Source organism: Protopterus annectens, chromosome 3.part0, assembly GCF_019279795.1.
Source record: "Protopterus annectens isolate FY-2018-M chromosome 3.part0, PAN1.0, whole genome shotgun sequence".
Lineage (NCBI taxonomy): Eukaryota > Metazoa > Chordata > Ceratodontiformes > Protopteridae > Protopterus > Protopterus annectens.
Genome location: NC_056731.1, coordinates 1,246,302,383 through 1,246,316,502, shown reverse-complemented (window position 1 = coordinate 1,246,316,502; position 14,120 = coordinate 1,246,302,383). Strand labels below are relative to the sequence as shown.

At 38.8% G+C, this 14,120-nt stretch overlaps 1 protein-coding gene across 1 annotated transcript in view; it reads right to left on the bottom strand.

The window, feature by feature from the left end:
• Positions 1 to 14,120, bottom strand: part of LOC122797030 (histamine H3 receptor-like) — a 373,882-nt gene that overhangs the window by 167,624 nt on the left and 192,138 nt on the right. Inside the window, exon 3 of the mRNA XM_044065803.1 lies at positions 12,867 to 13,033. Within this exon, the coding sequence (XP_043921738.1) occupies positions 12,867 to 13,033 (167 nt within the window). The remainder of the gene's footprint in view (positions 1 to 12,866; positions 13,034 to 14,120) is intronic.

Sequence of the window (14,120 nt, the reverse complement as noted above, 5' to 3'; positions counted from 1 at the left end):
ATTTGTGTAACTAGTGGGGAAGACAGTACCAAATGGCTTTGTTTTTTAGATTCACTCTTCAGAGATTTTGAAGTCTTCACCACAGAGAGAGCTTCACCAAAAGGACATTTCAGTAATCCCTTAAGAATGAACTTGTTATGCCTCCCTGCAACAGTTCGAGCACTGAAACCCTTGCAGAGTTTGCATGGAAGTTGGATTTCTAGATCAGGGACACCTGAATAATAAATGCATGAAAGATGCCCATTGGAATCTGGCATCTTTCTGCCACAGTCCCTATATTGCTTGAACCCAGAGGCTCCTTTTTGCTTTTCTACCATTTTTCCAGCCAGTAAATGACACACACACACACACACACACACACACACACACACACACACACACACACACACACACACACACACACACAGATATGGGATGGCACAGTGATGCAGTGGTAAACGTCACCTCACAGCAATATGTTCTCTGGTTCAGTTCTCTGCTGGGGTGTCTTCTGAGCAGAGTCTGCATGTCCTCCCTGTGTTCTTGTGGGTTTTCTCTGGCTACTCAGGTTTCCTCCCACATTCCAAAGAAATGCATCTGGAGCGTGTCTCCCTGGGCCTCCCCTGAAAATAGGCTCTGTCCTAGATCAGACTTTCCCAGTCAACAAATGTGAATAAATAAATAAATAAATAAATGAATAAATAAATATATACAGACACATACACACAAAAGATCACCCACAGACAGCCCCACTATTCACCAGTTTCACCCACTGTATTGACTGTGTATACCTCAGATTACTGACTGCATGTAATAAAAATAACCTAAGCAAAATATTCTAGATTTATTCACATACTTATAGATTTGTTGTGCAAAGTCAGACTAATGACTGTTTACATCAATTATGGTAACAGTGTAAGCCATTTTTATTTGTAGACACCCTCAACACACAGCAATTATAGCAACAATTTAACTGTGTACACCTCGGAAATTTGACTGTGATAAAAAGTTGTGGCCATAATAATATATTTAGAGACCTATCCCAATTCTGCCCAATTACCTTTAATAATACTCTGTTAAAATTCAATTGGCATCATCTAAAAAATCCTTCCCCTGGATAATGCTATTGAATTTCTTAACTCAACATTCCTCCAAGTAGTACAAGATCTGGCTGCTCTTCGACATGCGAGAGTGATAGCCAACTAGGCCACTTGGCTCACTAAATTAACCAAACAACTTATGAAAGATAGGGACAAGACCTGGAAGTTATGGCATATAAGCAAATACCCCACTGACTTCACTCGATTCAAACAACTACGTAATCAAGTAAAGTGGCTAGTCATCAAAAACAAACAGGAGCACTACATTAGCCTGCAGAATGACCATATCCAAAATCCTAAAAGGTTTTGGAGGTACTTTAACTCACTATTAAATCCAGCAAAGGCTGGCAAGAGCTGATCCACTAATTTAACTACATTCAATTCCAATAGACTCCTAGAGGAATGGATGAACATTCCTGAAAGAGAGTCCAGTTTTCTAATGTCTTCGGCGTAGCACATTCCTCGTTAAGCATTGGGCACTGGATGCACTACTTACCCCATCAGCTGCTCGATTCCAGCTATTACGATCCCTTTGACTGGAATGACTCAGAAATTAGGCTGATCTGCGATGGAATGCTCCCATTTACAGTCATCCAGACTTCTTGGTGGAGGTGGAACTAGTTTTAGAAAGTTTTAGGGCTTTCCACCCATGGCATCTTGCTGACCTGACTGGGTTCTTGGCTGACACAACCATGGCATCCACTTCTAGACCCTTAGACATGTGGGGCTGGTCCTCCAGGGCTGAAAGAATTTTTCCGGTCTCCAGTGAACAGGCTCCATGATGTCAGAAGCCTTCCATGCATTCTGTAGAGTTAGTTTAATTAGTTCATCAGTATGCATGGTAACCCAAGAAGTAGATGGCTAAGCACGAAAAGCTTGCAAGAAAACAGATTCCTCAGAGAATGTGTTTGAGGCTTCTGATCACCCACCTGTCTTAAAATCTCTAGGATGTCCTGGAGACATCTTCCAGGGGTGACCATGGGGACCCTTCCCCTTCATTGTAATCTGTATCCTCAGTGACTGTTTCTTTTGGAGAATCCAAGTACTTCTTCTTGCATGATCTCTTATTGGGTGGATCCTCAGAAAGAAGATCTGAGAAGGACTCTGAAGAGAGGGGACCCTGCACTAGGATAACTTGCTGCTCTTGTGGCTGCTGTCCCGAAGTAGCAGATATTGGCAGCTGTGAACTAGAGGTTCCAAAAATCTGGCACTCTGACACGGATGCTACCAACTGGGAGCCTGCTGAGGTTAGGGCTCTCTCTATAATCTGGAAGGTAGGCCTGCCCAAAGAGAGATGAGAGCCTGGAACTGAGAAAGACAACTTCAGAACTGGAGTCACACCCTGCTCAGGTGAGCTGCTCCAGAATAGGGGCCAAGAGAGAACTTATAACTACCAGCGCACCAAGAGCCATAGATGGTGCCATGGAAAAGATCAGAGCAGATCCAGGGGTCTTGGAGCTGGCAGCCATATTGTGTTCCCATCAGTGCAACAGTTCCAATGGAGCCAAAGACCATAGAGTAGGTTCTGGTACTGACGTGAGATCTACAGTCAGTACTGAAGTAGCTGGCACCAGGACTGTCAAAGTAGTGGGCTACAAGATCTGCTGAGAGGTTGAAGGAGGAATATACGTAGGAGTCCTTGAAGAGTAAGCCTCAGCTTTGGGAAGGAGGGAGGTCCAAGAAGGAGCCGGAAGGCCACTGGCTGGCAAGAGCTGATCCACTAATCTAACTACATTCAATTCCAATAGACTCCTGGAGGAATGGATGAACATTCCTGAAATAGAGTCCAGTTTTCTATGGAAGGAGTCAGCTGCTGACCCACGAAGAGGTAAACTGAAGGAGAATTTCTAGTTCTGGGGGTACTTAGCATCTCGACCTTTGGCACCATAGACTGTAGTCTGGCAGGTGAAGTGAACATTCACATCCACATTAATAAATTTCTGGTACCTAGTTTGCGAGGATGACTCTATAGGTGAGCTTTTTCCACATCACATAACATTTTCTTACAAAAAGGGAAAGAATTTAAAAGAAATATTAAACAATAACCTCTTAATAAAAAGAACTTATGTTGTGAATGTGGGGTCATTCAGATGTGGTTCATGCAGTGCATGTGATAGAATAATTAATGTCAGATCTATTAATAATATTAACCATAACCCCAAGCACTATTTCAATTGCAAATCTATTGGCGTTGTATATATACTTGGTTGCAGTTGCAATAATATATGGTATATTGGACAAACTAAAAGAATGGTCAGAGTTAGAATCCTAGAGCATCTAAGGGACATTAAAAATTCAAATTTATGTAGTCCAGTTGCTAAACACTTTTTTGAGGCTCATGAGGGGAAGGTAGATTGTTTAAAATTCAGCATTTTTGTAAGCCTTTTGTCATAGGGGTGACAATATTTGTGACAGACTATTGGAGCTTGAAACAAGGATGATTTTGAAGTTCAATACTTTAAAACCTTTCGGTCTTAATTTAGAATTGGGTATCTGATGAATTAATTAATATATTAAGTATTTTTGATATTTATATTATATGTTCATAATTTTTATAAATTATATCATTAATATAATAAAATAATGAATGGTATATTTAGAAATGTGTGTATATATATATATATATTTCATATAAATTTTATTTAGTAAATATTGTGAGATTACTTTAAAAACATATATAAAAAAATTTTTCCCTCCTTTTTTGAATTTAATTATATAATTAATTGATTGATTGATGTAATTAATGCATATAAAAAACTGCCATTGTGCTGCATTGAATTGTGATCCATTGAAGGCGAAATGCCGAGGTACCAGGTCTTGTGAAGATAAAGGAGATTATTGCTGTAAAGTATTGGCTGTTTGGTGTGTTATTTTTCTTTATTTCCTTCTCTGCATCGTTTGGTTATATTTCATTTGTAGACACCCTCAATACACAGCAGTTATAGCAACAATTTAACTGTGTACACCTCGGAAATTTGACTGTGATAAAAAGTTGTGGCCATAATAATATATTTCGAGACCTCTCCCACTTCTGCCCAATTACCTTTAATAATACTCTGTTAAAATTCAATTGGCATCATCTAGAAAGTCCTTCCCCTGGATAATGCTATTGAATTTGTTAGCTCAACATTCCTCCAAGTAGTTGACGATCTGGCTGCTCTTTGACTTGGGAGAGTGATAGCCAACTAGGCCAGTTGGCTCACTAAATTGACCAAACAACTTATGAAAGATAGGGACAAGACCTGGAAGTTATGGCATATAAGCAAATACCCCACTGACTTCACTCGATTCAAACAACTATGTAATCAAGTAAAGTGGCTAGTCATCAAAAACAAACAGGAGCACTACATTAGCCTGCAGAATGACCATATCCAAAATCCTAAAAAGTTTTGGAGGTGCTTAAACACACTATTAAATCCAGCAAAAGCAGAAATCCCTCTCCTGATCCAGACAGGGCCCCATGTGATATAGCCTCACTTTTTAACTCATTCTTTAAAAACAGCATAACCAACGTCATCACCAACTTCCCGCAAATCAACCCACCTCCATCAGGCCCATCCGCAACACCAAGACCAAACTTCCCTCTTTCACCCATACCTACCTCCACCATAAAAAAAAACTTCTTAAACTTAAACCTGTATGTAATGCTCCAGATAACCTACCAACAGAATTTATAAATATATCAGTAGACTCTGTAGCCTATCCCATCAGTATAGTTATACACAGATCCATTCAAGAGTCCTTCATTCCCACCATCTGGAAAAATGTGTTTATTTTTCCTCAGAAATAATAATGACATGTTTAACTTCTGACTAACTGCCATCTTCTCACCCATCTCCAAAATCTCGGAAAAATGTGTTCATGGCTAACAACTTAACTACCTACGACAGCACAACATCCTCACCCCAACCCAGCATGGATTTAATCCAGAACACAGTATCACCATCTCTCTTATATCCTTCTTGGACACAATCAACCATGTCCCAGGCACAGGGATCCTTGTCTCCACATTATTTCTTGACCTTTCCAAGGTCTTCAATACTGTTTCCCACCCTCTTCTTTTTTCCAAACTCTCCAGTTTAAGTATATCTCTCTCCACCCTAAACTGATTTTCCAACTACCTTACAGATAGACAACAATCAACCAGATGGCACCAGTCCTTCTCTCCATTCCTTAACATCAAAACTGGAGCCCCACAAGGGTCCATACTAGGTCCATTGCTTTTGAGCATTTTTATCAATGATTTCCATACCAGTATCTCCCAAGTTGCTGTCATCTAATATGAAGATGACTCTACCATCATCTGCATGGCCAAGTCCATTCAGATGTACTGGCACTTAACCAAAATGCCTTAATCTCCACCAAAACCTTGATATATAATAAACATTTAGTCTAAATCCTAATAAAACCAAACTCATGATATTCACCCCCCAAAAGAAAATACACCCTTAACGAAAAATGAACTTGTCATTCAATAACTCAAGAACATTTGCATCAAAGTAGTCCATAATACCAAACTAATTGATGTCATTATATACAAAAACCTAACTTTTGACCAGCATATTAACACTAATATCAAAAAAGCCCATCTGAAGTTAGGCATCTTTTACAGGCACAGACACTTCCTCACCTATGCCACAAGACTATCCCTTGCATCTTCCTTTCTACTTCCCTCCTTGCTCTATGGTGCATCACTCCTTACTAACATACTACTACGCTACTTCTTACTCTTCCAAAACTCCCCTCTTCCTACCTCCTACTCAAACTATCCCTTCCACTCACATGCAACCATTTCTGTCTACCCACTTCCACATCATATCACCCTCTCTTATTCCTCCAAACCTATTGTACCTATTCCATCCCAAACTCTTCTCCACCACAACAAATACATTCACTCTTAAACTACTGCTAGCCCCAAACAGCTTCCTACTTAACAAACTCAAAAGGCTAAAAGTTATTCCGTATAATGACCTAGCCTTATCTGGAGATATCCATCCCAACCCTGGCCCTTGCCTCACAACTAACAACTCCCCCCCCACCCTCTACTTCTTCCACTGCACACTCCCCTTTCCCCCCTCTTCTTCTTCTTCTGCTTCCTCTCTTAACACCCTTAAGTTCTTCACTATCAATGCCCAGAGCCTTAATAACAAAACACACCAAATACAAGCTTGGATTTGCCACAACCAACCTGACATCTTAGCCATCTCTGAAACCTGGCTAAAACCCCACATTGCTGACTCAGAAATCTTACCTCCTGGTTTCTAAATCCACAGAAGTGACCGTTTAAATAAAAAAGGTGGAGGCTCTGCACTAATCTACTCTAACCTTTTTTCATTAATCCCTCTACAAATTCCAACTCCACAATTCAAAAATTCTGAACTAACACTAGTCTCCTACGACTAAATAAGCTTAAAACTATTTGCATTATCTCCCTATATATCTCCCCAGGTGACAACATCTCTACCCTTAAAAATATTCTTTACTGGGCCTCAACTAAAATAAAATTTGAAACCTACATTCTAGGCGATGTTAATATTGATTGGAATAAAATTAACTCACCTTCCCCCTCCCTATTCATTAACCTCTACAACTTCACCCAATTAATCCACACAACCACTCGTCCTAACAAAAAACACCCCCCAGGATCCATCATCGACTGGATCCTAGTCTCCCATCCAAACAAAATAACTCTCTCTGGCACTATCCCAGACACCTTTAGTGACCATCTCCCTGCTTTCATACATCGCTCAGCTAACACCACCCAATATCAACAACATTACATCCACACTCGCAATCTCAGCAACTTCAACCCCACAAATTTCTCAAACACTTTTAAACATATTAACTGACAAATCCTAAATACCCTTCCCCTTGACAATGCTGTAGAACATTTTAACTCTATCTTCCTAAAAACTCGCAACTCCCAACCCCGCCAAGAAACAAACAAGTCAAAGCTAATTCTGCTCCTTGGCTATCCAAAGAAACAAAACAAATCATGCATCACAGGGACAAATCCTGGAAGCTCTACCAGAAAAATAAAATGCCTTCTACCTTGCTTCAATACACCCAACTCCACAACCAGGTAAAAAAAACTAATCAACTTGGACAAAAAAAACTACTATAATAAACTTCAGTCCAACAATAATAAGAACCCAAAACAATTTTGGAAATCAGTTAATTCCCTACTCCATCCAGGGTCCAGGAATAATCCCTGCCCTGATCCTAGCATAACTGACTCAGAACTGAGCTCTCACTTCAACACTTTTTTTACAGAATCCATAGCTAATCTAACCAAATCTTTTCCAGACAATAATCCATCCAACTCTCTTTCCTCTACTCCTAAGAGCCCTCATAACTGTCCTCTTAATTTCCAGCTCAAACCTGTTTCAACTACTTTCATAAAAAGACTCCTATCCAGACTGAAGACATGTTCTAATGTCCCCGACAACATACCCTCCTCCTTCCTCAAATCTGCTGCTGAAGGTATTGCTCTCCCTATCAGCATCCTAATTAACAGATCTTTAAAAGAGTCATATGTACCCAAACTTTGGCGATCTGCCTTCATTCTACCTCTTCACAAAGAAGGCAAAAACACCAATATCACCAACTTCCGCCCAATTGCCCTACTCTCTCCAATATCACAAATTCTAGAAAAATGTGTCCACCACCAACTTATGCCTTTCTTAACTCAGAACCACCTCATAACACCCACCCAGCATGGCTTCCGCCCTGGCCACAGTACCATTACTGCCTTACTATCCTTCTTAGAAACAGTAAATCGAGCCCGGGATTCTGGATTACTAGTATCCACAGTACTGCTAGATCTTTCTAAAGCTTTTGACACCATCTCCCACAAGCACCTTCTCTTTCATCTCACCAACCTTCATCTCTCCCCTGATACCCTATCCTGGTTCTCCAGTTACCTATCAGACAGATCTCAAGCTATCAGATGGAAGAACTCTACCTCCTCCTTCTTGCCAACACCCACCAGTGTTCCCCAGGGGGTCCATCCTCAGACCTATGCTTTTCAACATCTTCATAAATAACCTTCACACTGTCATCCCTGACGCAACAGTTATCCAATACGCTGATGACTCTACCTTAGTCTGTGCCACTTCTAACCTACCTGAACTACTGACTAAAACCCAAATAGCTTTTTCCACTGCTGAGAACTGGATGCACCACAACCATCTCTCTCTCAACTCTAAAAAATCTAAAATACTTCTTTTCCCTCCATCCAGGGCTTTCTCTTTTGACAAAAATGCTTTCAAAGTCCTAATCCAAAGCAACACTGCTACAGAAGTGGTCCCTTCTGCAAAACTCCTTGGCACTACCATAGATGAACACCTTAAATTTGATATCCATATACAACAAAACATAAAGAAAACCCACCAAAAGTTAGGTATAACCGCTTTCTGTCAAGCTCCCCCAGGCATACTATAGCAACGACCTACCTCCTACCTTCTTTACTATATGGAGCCCCTCTTCTAAATGACCTGTCTTCTTCCAACACCTCTAAACTTGAAATTTGCTATAATAAGATCTCTAAATTTGCAACTAAATCCAAAACCTCTACTCACCACTGCCTTACCTTACAATCTCTGAACTGGCTGGAACTCTCTAACCACCTAGACTATCTCCAACTAACCACCGCTCACAAATTAATATTCTATCCAGATAAATGCCCAGCCTTAACAAACATCCTTCCCCCATACATCCCAAATAGATCGCTGAGATCTGAACACCAAAATTTAATCTCTATCCACAAACCCAAACATCCAGCAGGCCAACTCCTTCTCTCTTCCACTCTAGGCAAAAAATGGAACTCTCTCCCTCCCTCACTTAGGACTATACCTAACTCTGAATCCTTCAAGACCCAACTTTCCTCATATGTCTACTAAATGTAAATGTTCCTGCTTTCACCCCACATAAATTCAATTAAATTTCCCCTTTGAGCTCTCCATACTCCTTGCTCCACACTTCCCTACAACTTGATTTTCTTTTCTCCTAAAATAAACCTAAGCTAACATCCTCAGATTAAGCAATTTCTCTCTCTTGAATCCAAGTATGTAAATATTGTAAATTTCAATTAACCTCAGATGCTTATTTTTCAGACAGTTGAAACTTATTGCTCTGAATGTAAATACCTGTAAACTGTGTTATCTATTGTCTTTAATTGCGTTTATAATGTACAATTTATGCATTTGCTGTACCTGATTGTATGAATTTTTATATGTATTTTACCTTTGCATTATGTAACCTTTATTGCATTCATGTTGCTTATGGAGCTTTTCTCCCCGGGCCTCCACTGAAAATGGGCACATTCTGGCCCAGTGGACTTCTCCGGTAATCAAACTGAAATAAATAAATAATACAATCCTCTCATAAATCAAAACTGGACTCACACTAAAATAAAATCGCAAACTTTGTAACCAACGTCAAACACTCCTGCCACCACTGTGTATCACTCCAACATCTAAACTGGCTAGAACTTCCCCAATATCTAACATACCGCCAACTAGCCACAGCTCACAACTGAATTGACAAGCCTTCTAGCTGTCCTGCCCTCTCCTCTCTGTTCACCTTGTATCACTCATATAGAACTATCTGATTGGTCAATCAGATGCTCCTTAATGTAACGAAATCTAACCTTTCTGCTGCTTAAATGTGCTATGCCTATACCATCCCCAAGCTATGAAATGCTTCCCCTCCATCAATTAGGACTGCTAACAACCCTAAAAACTTTAAGCCATCATTGAGGCAACACCTAACCACTCATTGGCTATGTACTTGCACCAGCACTGAATATAAAAAAACTAATATTCCTAACCCACCTACCTTTCCAGCTCATCTTCTTCCTCCCTATCTCAAGCATACCCCTGACTCTTTATATATATATATATATATATATATATATATATATATATATATATATATATATATATATATATATATATATATATATATATATATTTTTTTTTTTTTTTTGGTCCTTCCAACTTACCAAGTCCTAATATGAGCCTTTCTGCCACCCACAATCTATCTATATATTTTTACTTAGTTAACTTTATCTTCCATCTAATCTTGTTGCTTATATAGCAAATGCACAAAGCTTCTACCTTACTCCTAGTCTAACCTACTGCTACTCAAGATTTTTTCCTCTCTAATGCAATGCTGCAATGCTCGTACATATATTAATAATTCTATGTCAATGATTGTCACTCATGGTTGTCTTGTATCTTTAGAATCTCTTTTGCATTACTCACTATAACCTATTTGTTTATATCTTGTACACTGTCTATTTTATTTTCTCATCTCTGTGTAATTAGTATTCTGTTTTGATACTGTTTTGATTCTGTACTCTTATTATATCTGTTTTGGAGCTTTTCTCCCTGAGCCTCTACTGAAAATGGGCTCACTTTGGCTGAGTAGACATCCTGGTAAACAAATGTAAATAGAATAAAATAAAACAAATTTAAAATGTCAAACAGTAGTGACACTAGATTACTCCAGCTTACTTCATTCAGATTTACACTAGCACTGCAAAGCCAGATTAGTGACTGTGTAACATGAACACATGACAACAGGCTCAGTCTACCTCATCCACAGATGGCCCCTACAATTAACAATTACAGCTGCTTTTTTTTTACTGTAAACAACTAATATATCTGATTGTGTTAAATGCAATTACCTTAGTAATGTATTTCATCTTTGTTTTAAACAAACAGTAGCCACAATAAAGTATTCCAACTTGCAACACACAAATACATATTAGTCTTGCAAAGCAAGAATAATAACTTGGATATGAGTAAAAGACAGCAAGTTCATACACTTCCATTGACTGACAACCCCCTAGTCAGCAATTGCAGCTGCATTGTAGACTACACACACTTCAGATATCTAACTGCAGTATTAAAATGATGGGCACACTAATGCATTTTAACTTTGTTTCACTCATTCAATAGACATGGCACTGTCCTCCAACTTGCTTTATACATAAACACATTTGCACATTAGCCTTGCAAAGCCAAAATATTATTTTTAACTTATGCAAAAGGCAGCAAGATAATTTATTTTCATCTACAGGAGGTCTCTGTAGCCATCAATTATAAGCATTTTGATAACTGTGTACACCTCATAGCAATTTATTTAAATCCCTTCAAACACACACACACACACACACACACACACACACACACACACACACACACACACACACACACACACACACACACACATATCCATAAATTATAGCCACTTTATTAGTTTTGTACACCTTAGAGGCCATAAATTGATTCAATTAATACATATATAACGCCCACAGTAATGTATTTCTGTTCACAACTGTCAGAAGCATACAGTGTAACTCATTGTAATCCCACTGCACGTGCACACACACACACACACACACACACACACACACACACACACACACACACACACACACACACACACACACACACACTCACACTCTTACAAAATACATACCAGCACTCACACTCTTAAAAAATAAATACCATCCTACATACTGTAGTAGCAGACAAACTATTTAGTTTCTAGATTTGTTAATTAAATGAGCCTCTTGAACAGAGATATCCATTTTCAGGGGAGCCCAAGTAGGACTTTCTTGTTAAGTGACTTGCTTAGACACACAGTGTATGCAAAGGGGCAAAGAATGAATCAAACCGGTGCAAGAAGCACCTCATTATGAGCAGAGAGCTGTGATTCTCTGCACTGTCTGCCAGACAATACTATTTAAAAAATAAAATAACTCATTTGGTCCTATCTGCAAGTCACTCTGAATTTGTTAACTTTTGGCTCAGGATTTCTTAGTCACTAGTCACCTGATGAAGTCTGAGATAACTAGAAAGGCTGCTCATTAGCAGCTAAAGCAGACCCAAGTAATAAGATATTCCTATTCTCTCAAAATGGCAGGAGGACCTGCAGTAAGACAACTGGCAACCAGATTGTGGCAGTCGCTGCAGTCTTATAAGAAAATAGACTATTTCAGGCAAAAAGATCTGAGTTTCAGACAAATGTGTATAATCACAAATTAGTTACCATCCCTATCCCCACTGATAGCTATGAGCTTAGTTGTACAATCAGCACAAGTGAGATTGCTGTGCTGAATCTCTAGGATGGCTTATTCTATTTCACTGTATGATGAGTTCTATGATCTAACAGAACTTTGGAATACAGGTGTTTCTCTTACATAATAAATAATGCAAGCATTGTAGTTTGAACAGTTTATAAGAATATCTCTTGTGTGGATCCCAGTGGAGTTTTTTCTAGACATTCCTAGATCTTCCTGGATGGACTATGTCTTATTCCCAGTCTGGGAATGCTTGACAAATTGTAAGATTTACTAAAATTCTGAAAGTAGGGAAAGGGAAATTTGTTCTGACATGTTACATCATCTGACACATTATCACCACCAGAAGAAGTAGAAAAAGGGTAAAGTAAAGATTTAGTTTTTACCTCTACTGATATCTCATCACATTTAATTAGCATTAGTGAGTCATCAGTACTAGATATAGCAGGGGTATCATTTCTAATAGTTGACTGTCCCTTTCTCTCTCTCTCTCTCTATCTCACCTCACATTTTTCTGTGTGTGTGTGTGTGTGTGTGTGTGTGTGTGTGTGTGTGTGTGTGTGTGTGTGTGTGTGTGTGTGTGTGTGTGTGCGCGCGTGCGCGTGTGAGAGAGAGAGAGCGAGCATGTCTGGAGGGGTTGGGACACAGATGCCTGCTTGCTGCCCAGCACACAAAAAAATAATAATAATACTTACTGGTTTAGTGACAGAGAAGTGTCGATCATAACTGATAACAACAATGGTAAAAACTGAAGCTGCACAGGCAGTGTAATCCATTACCATCCAGAACTTGCAAAGTGTTTTTCCAAGCATCCAAATTCCATATAACTCATATGGTATGGAAAAAGGAATGGAGACTACACCTAGAAAGAAATTAAAATTGTTTTAATTTTGCAAGTATGAATGCATGTATGAATAGTCTATCTTTTCCTAAACAGGCATTGAGGAAGAAACCATTCATTGTTCATATCACATCTGTTACAAGCCTGCTTTGTGAGATGGGTATAGAACAACAGAAACATAGAGAAAAAGTAATAGATTATTGTGTCCAAACCATCTAATGGACTGAATTAGTAAATAAAGTGCTCAAATCCTAGCATTCTCCAAAATGATTCAATGAAAGTGAAATGTATGAAATGAGCAAACAAGTTACACAGAAGCTGTCAATAATCTGGTTAATAGTTAAGGAAAGGATGCACAGTGAGATACAACCATTTCATGTGCATGGTATTAATACAGAAGTAACTCTTAAGATTTTTTTGAGGTGGTTGGAGTTTGAACACTCTTAACCCTTCCCCTCACTCTTTAATAAATTGACTTAAAATGTGAGAAAGGGTGAATGGTGTAAGACCTCTTTGTAATTTGCATTGCCAGTGACATTGTTTTAGCTTAAAATAGTTAGTAACAGCAAAACAACCAGCAAATCAGCCACCAAAATCAAAACTTGTCAAAGAATGTGTTTAATACCAAAGACAGGTTAAAAACATCCACCATTTAGCACTTTAATTGATAACACTAAGACATAATCAGAACTATGACTGCAAATCTTGTGGAAGCCATTTTAAAACTTAAGTGCAGAAGACATACCTCCCATGTAAAACAATCACAACGTATTGTAGCTGAAAATAATATGAAACAGAAAAAAAGTAAAAGCGTTCACTCCTGAAACAAAAACTGAAGCAATGTAGGATGAGACAGGAAGTGAATAATATTAAGATGATGCAGTCACCACATGAACAGAAAGCAACCACTTTAAGCTAAGAGTAAAATTGTATACAGACAAGCACACAAACTTAGTAGAAAGAATCTTCCAAGAATTGTTTGACCTAAGACGTAAATCTGAAGAAACACTGCACAAAAGCAAAGCACTGCATGACTGCAAATGAATACTAAAATAGAAAGAAAGTGCACATAACATTAGCATAGAAATCCAAGGAAAGCAAGTATATT